The 17,257-nt window shown below is 50.1% G+C and overlaps 1 protein-coding gene across 2 annotated transcripts in view; it reads right to left on the reverse strand.

Annotated features, from left to right (window-relative positions):
- Nucleotides 1-14,738: 14,738 nt before the first annotated feature.
- The window catches only part of LOC119279040, a 3,212-nt gene continuing 693 nt past the window's right edge, over nucleotides 14,739-17,257 (reverse strand). Inside the window, exons 2-3 of one of the 2 annotated variants that reach the window (XM_037560462.1) lie at nucleotides 15,414-15,550; nucleotides 14,739-15,327 (exon numbers count right to left, since the gene is read on the reverse strand). In XM_037560462.1, coding sequence (XP_037416359.1) covers nucleotides 15,422-15,550 — 129 coding nt within the window. In that variant the 3' untranslated portion in view covers nucleotides 14,739-15,327; nucleotides 15,414-15,421. Of the gene's footprint in view, nucleotides 15,551-17,257 lie in introns of both variants that reach the window. The other variant, XM_037560461.1, reaches the window with a different exon arrangement.

Genomic DNA, 17,257 nt, shown 5'->3' on the forward strand with positions numbered 1-17,257 from the left:
CCAGAAAAAAGGTGTTTGTTGACATAAAAGAAATCCAACAAAAACAAAGAACAAACAAACCATGGAAATAACATGGAAGCAAAGGCAATGATAAAAACCGTTTGCAAAAATATGCTATACTGAGCCGATCAGATGGTGTTACCATGGTCGGACAGGACCAAGCCCCCAATAGGAGTGACAATGATTCAAGTCAGCCAGGTCCCCAAATGAAACCGTGGCATATATGCCAATCAAGAGGCGTGGCAATGGTTCGGGTTCGACCAAGCCCCCAAGTGATTTTGTGGCCTTAGGCCGATCAAGAGGCGTGACTGGTTCAGACTTGACCATGTCCCCAGGTGATCTGGTGGCTGTCGCCTATCAAAAGGTGTCGCGTTGGTTCGGACACGACCAAGGCCCCAAGTGATACATAAAAAGCAAATGTCAAGGGGTAAACCGGAGGCCGCTTTAAAAACAGAGCCACTCCATGTAACCACGCATGATAAGAAAGACAGAGACCCCGCTTTAGTTGAGGCTCCGGTTTTATTATATCAAAGATAATATATACACTGTCATGATATGTACATAGATAGAGCCAATGGCTCAAGTGTAGTAAGGCCGAAGATGAGCTATGTTCCACGGCCTGTTGGTCTCCTCCTCTGATGTGCGTGAGTCTTTATGCTCTCGAATATCAATCAGATAGTACGACCCGTTGTGCAGATTCTTGCTGACCACGAAAGGTCCCTCCCAAGGTGGGGATAACTTGTGCATATCTGTCTGGTCTTGGATGAGTCGAAGCACCAAATCTCCTTCTTGAAAAGTTCTGGTTCTAACCTGGCGACTGTGATAGCGACGAAGATCTTGTTGGTAAATCGCCGAACGGCAGCGGCTATATCACGCTCCTCGTCCAATAGGTCCAAAGCGTCTTGCCGTGTTGTCTCATTGTCCGCTTCAACATAAGCTGCCACACGAGGCGAATCATGCCGGATATCACTAGGGACAACCGCCTCTGCTCCGTAGACCATGAAAAATGGTGTGTATCCTGTGGATCGGTTTGGCGTAGTATTGATACTCCATAGCACAGATGGTAGCTCTTCAACCCAACATCCTGGTGTTCTTTGCAATGGGACCATAAGCCGGGGTTTGATGCCTCGCAAGATCTCTTGATTAGCTCGTTCTGCCTGTCCACTGGACTGGGGGTGCGCTACTGACGATACGTCAAGTCGGATGTGCTCACGTTCACAGAACTCCTTCATAGCGCCCTTGGATAAATTGGTACCATTGTCAGTAATGATACTGTGTGGAAAGACAAACCGGAAAATCACCTTTTTGATGAACTGCACCGCTGTTGCTGCATCACACTTGCTAACAGGCTCCGCTTCAACCCACTTGGTAAATTTGTCAACTGCCACCAAAAGGTGGGTTTTCTTATCCTTGGATCTTTTAAAAGGTCCAACCATATCCAGCCCCCAAGTTGCAAACGGCCACGTTATTGGGATCATCCTCAATTCTTGAGCCGGCACATGAGCATGCCTTGAAAATTTCTGACATCCATCACACCGTTTAAACAAGTCCTCCGCATCAGCATGCGCTGTCAACCAGTAGAACCCGTGACGAAACGCCTTTGCCACCAGAGACTTTGAACCGGCGTGGTGTCCACAATCCCCTTCATGGATTTCTCTTAAGATTTCACAGCCTTCCTCAGGGGAAATACAACGTTGAAACGCCCCTGATACACTGCAATGATGCAATTCACCATTGACAATCGTCATAGACTTGGATCGCCGGACTATCTGCCTGGCTAGAATCTCGTCCTCTGGTAACTCCCCCCGGTTCATGTACGCAAGATAAGGAACTGTCCAATCCGGAATGACATGCAGGGCTCCCACCAATTGAGCCTCCGGATCAGGAATAGCCAAATCCGCTTCACCTAGGAGCTTGACTGACGGGTTGTGCAACACGTCCAGAAAGACATTAGGCGGGACCGGTTTGCGCTGAGAGCCCAACCGGCTTAAAGCGTCCGCCGCTTCATTCTTCCGACGGTCCACATGATCCACTTGATAACCCTTGAAGCAACCCGCAATATTATCCACTTCCCGACGATATGCAGCCATGAGCGGGTCCATAGAATCCCAAGTGCCAGACACCTGTTGAGCCACGAGGTCCGAGTCACCGAAGCACTTAACCCGGCTTAAATTCATCTCTTTAGCCATCCGGAGACCATGGAGCAAGGCTTCGTACTCAGCTGCATTATTAGTACAAGGGAACATTAAGCGGAGAACATAACTAAACTTATCACCTCGTGGGGAAGTTAATACGACTCCAGCCCCCGAGCCTTCCAATTGCCTGGATCCATCAAAATGAATAGTCCAATATGTGTGATCCGGCTTCTCCTCTGGTGCTTGTAACTCCGTCCAGTCATTGATGAAATCAACAAGTGCTTGAGACTTCACCGCCGTCCGAGGTACATACTTCAGTCCATGTGGCCCAAGCTCTATAGCCCACTTGGCAATCCGGCCAGTCGCCTCCCTGTTCTGTATGATATCACCCAGGGGAGCTGAACTGACCACTGTGATGGGGTGCCCTTGAAAATACTTCTTCAACTTCCGACTGGCCATGAAGACACCATAGACTAGCTTCTGCCAATGAGGATACCTTTGCTTGGATTCAATAAGCACCTCGCTGATATAATAAACCGGCCGCTGAACTGGATATTCCTTGCCTGCCTCCTTGCGTTCCACCACAATAGCCATGCTAACTGCCCGAGCATTGGCTGCTACGTATAATAATAGTGGCTCCTTGTCGACCGGAGCTGCAAGAACAGGCGGATTGGCTAATTGCCGCTTCAAGTCCTCGAATGCTTCATCAGCAGCCGGACTCCAGACGAAATGGTCTGTCTTCCTCAGCATTTGGTACAAAGGGATGGCCTTCTCTCCGAGGCGGCTGATAAACCGGCTCAGTGCGGCGATTCGGCCCGCTAAACGCTGAACATCATTGATGCACTTCGGTTTAGCCAGGGAGGTAATAGCTGTAATCTTCTCCGGATTAGCCTCAATTCCTCTGTTAGACACCAGGAAACCCAGTAACTTGCCTGCCGGAACACCAAAGACACACTTGGCCGGATTAAGCATCATCTTGTAAACTCGCAAGTTGTCAAAGGTTTCCTTCAAATCATCCACCAGCGTCTCCTTCTGCCTTGACTTTACTACAATATCATCCACATAGGCGTGCACATGGCGGCTGATCTGTTTATGCAGGCAATTTTGTACACACCGTTGATAGGTCGCTTGGGCACTCTTGAGCCCGAAGGGCATAGATACATAGCAGAAGGCTCCAAAGGGAGTAATAAACATTGTCTTCTCCTTGTCCTTAACCGCCATTTTGATCTGATGATATCCAGAGTATGCATCCAAAAAACTCAAACGCTCACAACCCGCCGTGGCATCAATGATCTGGTCAATGCGGGGGAGGGCAAAAGGATCCGCTGGACAAGCCCTGTTAAGATCCGTGTAATCCACACACATACGCCAAGTGCCGTTTTTCTTAAGAACCAGCACCGGATTAGCAAGCCACTCTGGATGGAACACTTCAATGATAAAGCCAGCTGCTAAAAGCCTGACCACTTCCTCTCCAATGGCTTTGCGCCTTTCTTCGTTAAACCGGCGGAGGAATTGTTTCACCGGTTTATACTTAGGATCCACATTAAGAGTGTGCTCAGCGAGTTCCCTCGGTACACCTGGCATGTCGGACGGTTTCCATGCAAAAATGTCCCGATTCGCACGGATGAACTCGATGAGCGCGCTTTCCTATTTGGGATCCAGATTGGCACTGACAGTGAACTGCTTGGACGAATCGCCGGGCACGAAGTCAACAAGCTTGGTCTCAGCTGCCGATTTGAACTTCAGATCCGAATCATGCTCTGTAGTTGGCTTCTTCAAAGGGGTCATATCCGCCGGATCAACATTGTCCTTATAGTACTTCAACTCCTCCGTGGCACAGACCGACTCTGCATAAGCCGCATCACCTTCCTCACATTCCAAAGCGACCCTACGGCTCCCATGAACCGTTATTGTCCCCTTGTAACCCAGCATCTTGAGCTGCAAGTAGATATAACAAGGCCGTGCCATGAACTTGGCATAAGCCGGCCAGCCAAACAAGGCGTGATACGGGCTCCGGATCTTCACCACCTCAAATGTTAGCTTTTCCGACCGGGAATCGTGCTCGTCCCCAAAAGCCACATCCAGGGCTATCTTACCAACAGGATATGCAGATTTGCCAGGCACCACACCATGGAACACCGTATTAGACGGTCTGAGATCCTTGTCTGTTAGCCCCATGCGGCGGAATGTCTCATAGTATAGTATGTTAATACTGCTCCCTCCATCCATGAGTACCTTGGTGAATTTATAACCCCCCACCTGAGGGTCTACCACTAATGCTAGCTGTCCCGGATTATCAACCCGGGGCGGGTGATCCTCTCTGCTCCACACGATAGGCTGCTCTGACCAGCGTAAGTAACGTGGTAAGGCCGGTTCAACAGAATTCACCGCTCGCTTGTGGAGTTTTCGGTCGCGTTTATCCAAGCTAGTTGTGAAAACATGATATTGCCCATTGTTCAACTGTTTTGGCTGGCTCTGATAACCCGACTGCTGCTGCTGCTGCTGCTGGTCGTTCTGATTATTCTGGTTGTTGTGACCGCCCTGATTGAGACCTGAACCGGAAGCTCCATCGTGACCCGGCCCATGGAAACCGGATCCTGAACCGCCACCTAACCCGTGGTCATACCGTAAGGCATTAGAGTTTTTAAACTCCTGCATAATATAACAATCCTTCCAAAGGTGGTTAGCCGGCGCCTCCTTCGTCCCGTGCTTTGGGCAAGGCTGATTCAGCAAATAATTCAAACGGTTTGCATTAGGATTGGGAGCCCCATTACGATTTGCCGCTTTACCTCTGCGCCGCTGCCCCCTGTCCTGCGCATTAGTGTTGGCCACAAAGTCCATGCTGCCATCCGCCTTGCGCTTGCCTCCGTTTCCATGACCCACCGGTTTGTACTGTTGCCCCTTGGAGTTGCTATTCTTCTTTCCCTTCCCTGCTTCATCATCATCAGTCTCAGGATCCTTGGTACTGTCCGAATCAGCATACTTCACTAAAGCGGCCATGAGAGTTCCCATGTCATTACAGAAACGCTTGATGCGTCCCAATTTCAATTTTAAAGGCTTAAACCGGCAGTTGCCTTCCAGGGTAAAGATTGCAGAGTCAGCATTGATCCTGTCAGACGAGTGCAAAACTTCCGAAACGCGGCGCACCCAATGGGTCGTTGATTCTCCGTCCTCCTGGACACAAGCCGCCAGGTCTACTATGGACTTGGGCTGCTTACATGTATCCTTGAAATTCTGGATAAACCGGGCCCGCAACTGGGCCCATGAGCTGATAGAATTGGGCGGCAGGCTCTTCAACCAAGTATGAGCCGTGCCTTCAAGCATCATGGTGAAGTATTTTGCACACGCGGTCTCATCCACATCTAGCATCTCCATGGCCATCTCATAACTTTCTACCCACGCTTCGGGAGATAAATCAGCGGTGTAATTTGGCACCTTGCGTGGACCCTTGAAATCTTTGGGTAGGCGCACATTGCGTAAAGCGGGAATTAAACAAGGCACTCCCAAAGCGGATGCGACCCCTGGTCCGGCGGAGGTGGTAGGACGAACCGGTGTAAGTTGACCCGCATCATTCTGTGCTGCTAACTCGGCCTCCCTTCGTGCTCGGGCCCAGTGCACCACATCCTGAGCATCGCGAACACCACCTACCAGGTTATTGCCACGGGCCGCTTCACGGCCTCGCGCATTGCTCGATATGGCCGGTTCATCCATGCACCTGCTATAGCTCCGGCTTGGACGGGGCGTAGAGTGAATCCGATCACGGCTGTACGAATATGCTTCCTGCTGAATCAGCGCGGTCCGGAGAAGCTCCTTAACCCGGCGCGTCTCTATCGCTTGCGGAGAGTCCCCTTCGACCGGGATAGCCTCTAATCGCGCGGCGGCTGCCACGAGGTTGTCCATAGGATTAGAATAATGACCCGGGGGCATCTGGACCGGCGGAGGAACCACAATGTTCTGTTGGGGAGGTTCCATCAGGCGAGGTTGGACCGTCGCCCCTGGTCCTAGTGCCTCAATCCGGTTTGTCTCCAGGTACTGCGGCGGATTACTGGGTCCAGCTCCTGGAGTGTGAAAAAGATTTCGAGGGTCAAACCCTAACGGCAGGCGTGATCTGTGCTTCCGCTTCAAAACCTCCTGTGATGCGTTCTGGTCAAGCATGAGTTTCTAGGCCTGGGCGTCCAAAGCGGCCCGCTTTGCAGCCATCCTGTCTTTTTCTGCCGCCAGATCCGCTTTGGCTTGCACGATCTGCTCTCCCACCTTTGCAATCTCTGCATCATGGGCCTCCTGATCCGCCGGATTGGCCTCTGCCATAAGCGCGGCTAGTGCATCAAACAAATCATACAGAACTTGAACCGGCGGGCGCACAAGGCCTCCTGCCCCTGCTGCTGCTGCCGCTGCTGATCCGTAGAGCATCGCTGCGGCGGTCGAAGAGTGATTCGCCGCCTGTGTGCCGGCCATGAATATTCCAACCCGGTTGACCTGGCTTGTGGGGTCCGGAATACTGTCGCCATCGGAACATCCCCTAACCTGGTCGTCTTGCAACTGATATAGCGATTCGGTCTCTCCGGTCAAGGACTCGTCACCGGAATAGACGACGGTCTCGCTACCGTGTTCTGATTCGTCCTCACGCTCTCCTCCGTGGACGACTCCAACGAAGACACGCTTCACGGCTGGTTTAGCCTGGGTAGATCTCGCACGCTGAGCCGTCTCGACGAGGTCGGTGCAGATGTCCGGCTCAGGCCCAGGCTCACCGATCTTGCCAATGAAAACGTGTATGCCACCAAAGGGGACCCGATACCCATACTCGATCGAATCGGCCTCGGGACCCCATCCTGCGTCGTCGATGTAGATCCTGCCGCGACGACTCTTGGTCATCCGGCCCACAACATAGCCTTCGAGTCCCTTGAGCTTGCCCTCCAAGATCGTCAAACCATCGTGCGATAGCCCCACGGTGGGCGCCAACTGTCGTGGATTTGTCACGGCAGATGTCCTAGTGAAAGGACTTAGTCGTGGAGCCATCGCTACGGGTTTACTTGAAGGGGTTAAAGCGGACACAAAGACACGAGGGTTTATACTAGTTCGGCCCCTTCGATGAAGGTAAAAGCCTACGTCTAGTTGTGATGGAATTGATGTGGTCTCGATGGCTAGGGAGCAAACAAGCTTCGCCTAGGCTCGAGTTGTGGTTGTCTGTCCTGAACCGCCGCCGGGTCGTCCCCTTATATACATGAGTGACGCCCGTCGGTCCACAGAGTCCCAACCGGTTCATACTCGTATCCCGGTTGGTATCTCTCTATTCCTAACTTACAATACAAGTTATACATCAGGCCGGTTTACGGCTACAGGTTCTAAACCGACTATAGGCCTTGGGCCTTCATCTGCTTATACCACTAATGAAGTTAATCCGGCCCAAGTAGGCCGGTTCAGGCCTAGTGGTAATATCCCCAACAAACCCCGCCTGGCGTATTGCTTCTTTCGCAGCACTGGCTTGGTCCTCTGGGACGTGGTGGGTCGAGAAAAGTTAAGGCTGTACAGCACTCGACGATGAGGGGAGAGCACTCGTCAACGGCACCGCAAAGGATACGGTAGGCCGAGTGGCGTTGTCTCCCTCCACGACCAGTGTCTCGATTGCTGGCACGTCCTGAGTCACCTTGCCAGCAGACGCTTTCCTGTTCCTCCTCTGCCTCAGTGGTTCCTCATCGTCGTCGTCAGGAAGGTCAATAACGACGTTAGGAGGAGCTGCAGAAAGAATCAAAATAAGAGACAAGAATCCAATCAACTGAAGACGGAACTACAAGAGTCGTACCAGGTTTTGAAGTAGCAGCATCTTCCATCTCGTGATCCTCAGCCCTGGCCGAAGTATCAGAAGTAGCAGCACTGCAGTTCCAGAAGTCAGTCGATTAGTTCATGAGTCGACCAAGAATAAGTTCATGTGGAACAGGCAAACTCAAGTTACACCATTACCCTGAGATAGTGGGGATCACCATCTTCATCTTCGGCAAGACCTTCGCCGGCTTCGACGGTGCCACTCGAGATTGCTTCGGAGCTTTCTCAGTCGGCACCGGAGAAGTTGTCCGAGGGCGCTTGGTCGTCTGCGTGACGGTCGCGACTCCCTTACCACGCTCGGCCGCGGGATCATGGACAAGCTTCGAGCGTCTTTCTGAGCGTGGAGGTGCAACTTCCTCCTCCTCTTCCTCCTCACCAGAATCGTCACCCTCATCATCGTCATCAGCATCCGAATCCCACTCCTCCGGGCCGTCGCCCCCACTTCCTTCTTCCTCCTCAGTCGGCGCTTGCGCTCCATTGGGCATCGAGTACAACTCAGTGGTGGCCTGACAGACAACAAAACAAGACAAAGGTCAATCGACCAATTTGCAACAAAGCAGAATGAATAAAGCAAAATTACAATCGAAGATAAGTGGTCATACCGTGTCCGGTGTGTAGGTATGGTCGAGTGGTGGGATCCTCCTAGCCCCTCGAGGGTTGTCCTTATTCCCTGTGATTGCGGCCATCCACCTCTCCAGTGTGGTGTCGCTCACTGCTTCTGGGTGGACCCGAGTGGCGTCTTCGGTACCACAGTACAGCCACATCGGGTGGCCTCGGTACTGAAGCGGTTGAATGCGCCGTCTAAGGAAGACCTCCAGAAGGTCCATACCCATCACTCCGTCCCGAACAAGCTGGACTACGCGCTCCATCAACATTTTTACCTGAGCTTTCTCCTCAGGAAGCACCTTAAGAGAAGAGGGTTTATTCACTCGGTCCATGGAAAACGGAGGGAGACCAGTCGACTGCCCCGACGTCGACTCGTCTTGGCAGTAGAACCAGGTCGACTGCCATCCTCTAACCGACTCAGGAAGGGTCATGGCCGAAAAACTACTCTTACTCCTCATCTGAATCCCAAGACCCCCGCACAACTGAATAATCTTAGTCCTCTCATCATCCGGACTCGCCTTTTTCACCATTTGTGAGCGACAGGTGAATATGTGCTTAAAGAGACCCCAGTGCGGTCGACAACCCAGGAAGTTCTCGCACATGGACACGAAAGCAGCAAGATAGGCAATAGAATTGGGAGTGAAATGGTGGAGTTGCGCCCCAAAGAAGTTCAGAAACCCTCGGAAGAAAAAACTCGGCGGCAGAGAGAATTCACGATCTACATGAGTGGCTAGGAGAACGCACTCACCCTCCTGCGGCTGCGGTTGCCACTCGGTCCCCGGAAGCCTTGCTGACCCGTGGGGAATCAGACCCTCATTGGCCAGGTCATTGAGATCCGTCTCGGTGATGGTCGAGCGGATCCAATCCCCTTGGACCCAGCCTTGTGGTAGGCGAGACCTCGACGAAGATCCGCCCCGACTGGACGCTCTTCCCTTCGCTTTCCCCATCGCCGTCGCCTTCTTCGTGCACCCCAAGGTCGCCGTCTTCTCCTTCACCATTGTCGCCGGCGAAACACGCGAGGAGTGGATGGGCGGAGGCGAGAGCAGGCACAGCCGGCGGAGGCGAAGTGGGCAGAGAGGAGAATGAGAAGGCACTGTTCAAAAACCCTCGCCCGGTGCCTTATATAAGGACGCTTCCGAGTGGCTGACAAGTAGGCCCGGGCGGTCCTGTCACATCCCGAAAAAGTCGCGGACGCGTGATACGTGGCGAAAAAGGCAGCGCGGAAATCGAGGCGTCTATGCCTTATCCTGTCCGAGTACCGCGGTCCGCTCCGCTTCGCGCGTTTCCCAAAATTCGGATCCTGCAAAATCCGCTAACAGTGGATCAACCTGTCAGGTGGTAGATTTCCTGCGATCCGTCGCTCGGAAGATCACTAGGTTCAAAAGTTCACTCGACAGAAGAAAGGAATGGATCAAGGCGACTGAAAGAAAAGTTGCTGCCATCATTAAAAAAGATTATTGATCCAAGTTGAGACATGTTCAGAACACAAAAAACAGGTCGGAAAGATTATCAACTCCTTCCTCACTCAAGCCTCGATCCATTCGGGGGCTAATGATGAAGTCATGTACCTAGGGTAGGGTCACGGACCTGTCCTAAGTACCCTTCCCAAGGACGTCCTTAGAAGAAGCTACCTTTCCAATCGACCAAGAGAGACTCCACTCGACGGACTCGAAGGACTCGACCATGAAGACTCACTCGACCACCAGGGGATCGAGCCACTCGGCATCCAAAACGGTCTGTAATTAAGTAGTCTTTATGGCCTTGATGACACTTTATGTAGGGCGTTTCTGGTAACGCCAAACCTTTATGTACTTTAAACCCTGCATAACTGAGGGCCGGAGGGGTCTGGCAGACACTATATAAGCCACCCGCTCCTCAGTGTAAAGGGTTCGCACCCATGTAACCTACGCACACATAATCCAGTCGACCGCCTCCGGGCTCCGAGACGTAGGGCTATTACTTCCTCCGACAAGGGACTGAACTCGTAAATCCCTTGTCTGTACAACTGCTCCATAGCTAGGATCTTGCCTCTCCATAACTACCCCTTATTCTACTGTAAGACTTAGAACCACGACAACTGGTACATACCCTCAGCCCCGAGGGTGAACTACTCCCTCCTCATCATGGAAACCACCGGGATGATGAAGATGGCCTTCGGTGATGATTTCCCCCTACGGCAGGTTGCCGGAATAGTATCACAATTGTGTTTTTGTGGCTACAGAGGCTTGCAGCACCGGAACTTCTCATCTAGGATTCTTTTCGGGGTTTTTGGTTTTTATAGGACTAGCAAAGTGGCCCGCTCGATGTGCGGGCTAGGATTTTATGAAATGCTCATAATATATTGTTTGACTTGTCCAAAGGAAAATTGAAACAAAATGTGGTGACTGTTTTAAATATAAGGTTTTTGCAAACATAGTTTTATGTTTGGCAAGTTTGGGTATTTATTGATGCATAAATAAATGTGTTTTCTTGTAATTCTTTACTTTCTAATTATGCATACCATACAAGCTGTAGTATTATGATCGACAACATTCTTAAAATTCTGTTTTTTCTCATATTTTTATCATGTTGCTTACTTTTATGTAAATAGAAATTTTATAGTTCCGATTGTTTTTGTGTAGTCATAGGTTAGTTTTCTACAGGTATGCAAGGTTGTCATATTTATTCAGTATAATCTTGTATTGAAATTAATTTAGTTTATTTACATAGTATATACATTTCTATAAAAAAATTGTTGGTAGGTATTTGGTTCCATAGCCGTGCACCTGTCAGAACCAAGGGTGTCTTATATGTTGACTTTATATAGTTTACTGGACATACCAATACCATTTTCTTATATAGTTTTTTATCAGATTTTCTTACATAGTTTTCAGCAGTACGAAGGTGGACACTAAGAGAGCAAACCTTTCCTATTACTAACTAACCCTTGAAAAAATAGCAACTAGCACTGGGCACTAGGTTAATAGGTTAGTGCCAAAAAATAATATAAAATAGTACCATATGCATATAAAACATCAAGATAGATAATATAATAGCATGGAACAATCAAAAATTATAAATGTGTTGGAGACGTATCATGGACACTGCAAAGCAGAGGAACGGTGTGCAGAGGGTCCATTCTGGGTGGACGGTGACCATGTGAGGCGGGGCGATACGCAAGCGAGGGTGCGGCTAAGGGTGCGATGAGCGGCGGCGGAGGCTTAAGGTGGGGTCGGGAGTCAGTCTGGCAGGGTGGAGGCGTACAGATGTGGCAGCACGCATGGTGGGCACGATGGGTGCATGCATCTGCGCCGTGGGCATAGTGCGTAGCGGGAGGAGGTGAACAGAGGAGGGAGAGGAGGAAGCGCCGCGGACAGCCGGTGCTCTGCATCTTGCGCGGCGGTGGCATGGCTGGGCGCAGCTCAGGGTGGACACGGCCCGGGTCGGTCCGGTCCCTAACCAAGCCGCCATTTTGACCGGCCGGCGGCGGACCGGACCGGACCGGACCGACCAGCTGGGCGGTCCTGATTTCAGGGCTCGGACGGACCGCGCTCAAGCCCCGGCTGGACCGAGAGGACCGGCCGTGGTCAACATAGATGAGGGCACAACGCGCACGAGGGGTCGCTGGAGAGCGCAGGAAGAGGTGTAGGGCGCTCCATGGTCGAGGTCGACGGTGGCGCACACATGGAAGCGACAGGACGCGGCGGCGCCGGCTGGGGCGCCATTTTTAGCCATGAACGTGCGAGTTTTTGCTCCATAGCAGTTTTTCTGTCGCATGCAAGTATTGAAAGGCGTGCATGAGCCCATGATTTTTTGTGTGCGGGCCTTGCGTGATTAACGGATCAAATTTGACGTGAAGTTAGTCGTGGCTTGGCGACGTGATTAACGATTTCTAAGAATGTTTTTTAGGTAAACTTAAATTGGATTGCTACTGTTACCTAAAATCGTGGGGAAGTTATTGCAATCCAAACAAAGATAGCACGTACAGATTTGGTAAGCATGTCACGTAGGAATAGGATTTTCCTTTGGTTTTCTATTCGACTTGATAAAAGGAAACGGAAGCATCGGATGGGCGCATGATTATCAGATTCTCTCGTTAGTCACTAGTAAAAGGAAACGGCAGCGATGGGCTAATCAAGATTGGAGCCGCGATTATCGGATCGAACGCCGGCACTCTCGTTCTTTCTATTCTCTGTTTTACTGAATACAAGGGAAAAAACGGTAGCGCGTGATCTGCGTCTTCTTCTACCTCTTTGCCCCTGTCTTTGTGTCAATTGAGTGATGAGTACGTGATTCCGATGAACAACGATGGGGTGGGACACGGCCAGGGCGTCGCCGCTGGCCACGACGAAGAAGAACGGCCTTGCAGCTTCGGTCCGCTCGGTCGGACCGGTCAAAGACCGGACCGGACCGAGAAAATTTCGGGGCGAAATTTAGGAACCGGACCGAACAAAATCTTCAGCGGGTCAGGACCGGACGGTCCGGTCCAGAACAGGCCACGAGCGGGCCGAAAAGCCCGCTCGCTCCGTCCAGCCTGAGGCGCAGCCCCATAGGAGGAGTAGACGGGAGGGAGGAGAGGAGGAAGTGTGTCGGACCGGAGGCGCTCCAGTGGTATCACGGTGGAGGCGATGTCACTGTGGGTGCAGCGAGGAGACAGGAGGGAAGAGGCTGCTGTGGTATAGGAAAAGGCAGTTTTTTCCTTTCAACCTCACGAACCGTAGGACGAATAAGACTGATTGGCTAATTTTGCAAACTGATTAACGAGGTGGCATAAAGCTGATGTGGACAATGTGCATGATGAGGGAATAGGTAGAAGTGAGAAGCAACTTCTTAAGAATGTTAGATACTCCCTCCGTCGGAAATACTTGTCATCAAAATGAATAAAAGGGGATTTATCTAGACATATATTAGTTCTAGATACATCTTTTTTATCTATTTTGATGACAAGTATTTTCGGACGGAGGAAGTATCTGCTAATGCGCATGGCTAGGATAAATGCAAACTAACATATCTGCATTCGTACAAATTCACAATGTATACATGAACGTACGAATTCCCCTCTTCACAGGGATTCATTCATGGTTGAAGGCTCCGGTGACTCCAGGCGGTGCTCTTGTTCCCTACTTGTAATTTGCTTGTAGTTCTATGGGGTGGGTAGCCGTTCTCTTCACCCTTTTGCAATACCCTTACTCATCCTTCTTGGAACTAATATGCGTTCCCTTTCGGCCCACTAGAGTCACAACAATGCTATTAGGGAGCGCCTAGAACTCATTCGAATGAGACATAAAATGGTCTCATTCAGATGACATATGCATGACATCCCCTTTTCTTGTACCAGCCCGTTTCCCTGGCAGGCCCGCACTTTCTTTATCCTTGGTAAGAAAAACACAATAACTGGCCTCTTTGATTCTCACTTTTTGGTTTGTCAGTTTTTTTTGTCGTTGTTTGTTTTGGTTGTCATTGTTGGGCCTTTTTGTGTGCCGTGGCGTTGAGTGTTTACGAAATACTAGTGCAATGCACGTTATAACCTTGCTACTAAACTAAGCTTTCACTTGCAACGCAAACCTAAGCAGAAACTTTCTCATCCCCCTCTTAAACATATTAGAACAGAATAAATAAATCTACTCTTAGTCTTAGATCATGAGACCACTACTCCCATGTTGATCAATTGAAATTTTCAGCAAGTACAACCGTTGAGTTCCTACAACATTTGCAGCAAGTACAACCCCAGGGTCTAACGTGATGCAAGACTAACGTGGTGCAATATTAAATCATAACAGAAGAATACTACAGGTATAAAAATTTAGTTTAGATTAAGAATCCTCAAAGCCTTTCGTAATAGGCTGATAGCTAAGTTACAAGAGAACTTATACAAGTACTTGGCTAAAAATGGCCGCTCACAAGCCTTGTACATATTTTGCACATCAAACAAATTCCAAAACCACGTGAATTACAGAGAATTTGTAGTCTGCATGAGAAAACAATGCGTATTACCCGTAATAGTTCTCTATTCCACATTTTTCGACTTTTTGTGCGATAAACAGTAGTTGAAGGCATGTTAGAAATAATGTTGCAGAAATATCCAAATACAAATTCAGAACCAAAATATGATATGCAAAACTGAAGAATGGTAAATTATTTGATATAAAACAAAAACAACAAATTAATGCCACTGGTAAAGGTGAAGCTTGATGTTCATAGCACTGACCCCCAACATTGATGAATTACTGCATGCACGCCGCTAATGCCGGACTGTGCAGAACTAATTTGTCCACTGGCTTTACAAACTGCAGTCTTTTCTTAAATACTCTTTGTTAGTTGAGTTGCATCAACATAGATGGCTGAATGTATGCAAACTCATTGAGTTGCTCTCCTCTGGTTGAAGAATTCCATATGATATATAATAAGAAGGAAATTTTCCGAAGGTAAAAATAATCACACAAGTAGTATCACATGCAAAACAACTTACGGTTGCTCACAAGCCTGATGCAAAGTGTTATCTTCACACAAGTAGGAACCTAATATAGGCATGCATAAATCTGAAAGCATCTTTGCTTGATATACTCTTCAGGTCATCTGATAATAGGTGTGCTATTATGCTTGGCAAACTCAGCAATCCACTTTCTATAGTTCCTAGACTACTATTTGGCAACCTAAAAATAATATTTGGGACGTGAGAAAATATCTACCTGATTGTACAGAGATGGAAAGGTGTTGAGCAAGTGCATCCAGCCGGATGCGCCGTGGCCAGTTCATGCCATAGGACTTCGGGACCTTCGGACCCAGCCTGGTGAAATCGACCACACCTTCCTTATCAACCATGAACTCGATCTATGGGCCAAAGAGACTTGGTGGGGAGAGGAGGCGGCCGACCTTCTCCATCAAAACACCGACAAGCTCCCCAGCGCTCGGCCACGACACTGGCTGCCTCCACCATCTCGATCTGGAAAAAAGGGTGAAAGTACGCTATGTTCCATCACTGCCATGCGCGTAGGATAGAGTTCCATCACCTGAAAGAGAACAAATCAACATGTACCTCCAGTTTATTCCAGCAGCACACCAGGAGTCCTACAGAGAAACTACATGCTTCCTACAGAGCAACTACATTAATTCTCCCTTTATATACAACGGCAACATGAATCTTGTAATCTGAAACTGCTACATTTTCCACATTGTAATATGAATTTTAATCCATCAACTATTCAGTTGAATCACCCAAGCATCATCAAGGTTGTAGTAACGAAGAGAGAAAAGAGCATTGTAATGTAATCATCTCGTTGCATTTCTTGCTTAAAGCTATTTGTAAATAATTTCTAATACTTTTCAGTAGAGTCGTTCTTGGATGTATGCATGTAGTAAATAGAAAACCACTAACTCAGAGTCTCTTTACATGCAAAAGACATGGGCTCTGCTGATCGACGTCAGAGGTGACTGTTTTTCTTCCTCACGCATTGGAGACTAAGTGAACAAGATCAGACATCATCCATCTAGAGTAAAAAAGGAGAAGAACTAAGAGGCGGGAGGCTAGGTGGGGGCTTGCAGAGGCTTACCAGTTACCACCAGTTTTCATCTTCGGCGGCGGCAACAACTTGCGTTCTTCCTTGGCGTCCAAGAACTACAGCCCAACCTCTACCTCTGAGTCGGTGCACTCGGATGCGGAGCAGCTGCTCATGATGGCGGACATGATCCCAACCGCCGGGGCAGGGATGGGTGTTACGCATCAGAGGAGGAGGGTATGCCCTACGGGTCAGGTTCTCCATGGTGGCCATAACCGAGGAGAGAGGGCCTGGCCCGTGCGGTGCCGAGGGCGAGGGCTGCATGCGGGCAGGGAGGCTGGAGAGAGATGGGCTTCGGGGAGTGCGGCGGTGGTGATGAGAAGCGGGGAGGATGGAGAGTCGGGGAGTTGGGGTTGGAGCGCCGGGGAGGGGCGGGGCAGCTCCGGCGGGGACCAACGGCGAGCGGATCCAGGGGCGGGGCGGCTCCGGCGGCGACCATGGCAAAGGGCGACCCGCGGCGAGCGGCGAGCGGCTCCCGCGGCTTCTCCCGCGGGCGGCGGCTGCAGTGGCGAGCGGCTGCTCCCGCGGCGAAGGGCGGTTAACGGCTGCCGGAGTTTGCGGGGCGGCGAACGGCGCGGGAGGAGGAGGTGGAGGTCGTGCGCGCAGGGGCGAGAGTCGTGCGAAGAGGGAGGTGCGGGCAGGGGCGAGAGTCGTGTGATTAACTGCGGGGCTGGGTTATCGATCGACGGCTTGTTAGTGGCTTAATGCGTGGTTTGCAGCATTAAACACCGAAGGATTAAGGGTCATTGGATTTTGCTGATGGATGGATGAGATTGTTTGGATCTGCCCCTCTCTTCTTTTTATAGGGGTAGTAGATACAGTCTGGAGTGCAGAGTCGTTTCGCTTTCGTGTTGCTTGGAAAGCCATGAAGCAAATCAGATCAGATTGGCTGTCACTCATCCATCTGTGCCCCCCGTCAATAATCCGGTGACCAACCCGGATGTACTAAGTAGTACCTAGTTTTTTAATTATGATGTCATCTACACAGAGAATGATGTTCCATAAAATAAGCCAATCAAAACAAGGACAACTGGGACAGCTGCACATACAGGTAGCTTTGGTGCTGGTGTTTGTGCTGCAATGGCATTGAGATGGCCGAACGGCTAGTCAGTTCAAACGCTTCGATCACCATAAAAAGCCCCTCATAGGGAGAAATACCTA

This window comes from Triticum dicoccoides, chromosome 3B (genome assembly GCF_002162155.2).
Source record: "Triticum dicoccoides isolate Atlit2015 ecotype Zavitan chromosome 3B, WEW_v2.0, whole genome shotgun sequence".
NCBI lineage: Eukaryota > Viridiplantae > Streptophyta > Magnoliopsida > Poales > Poaceae > Triticum > Triticum dicoccoides.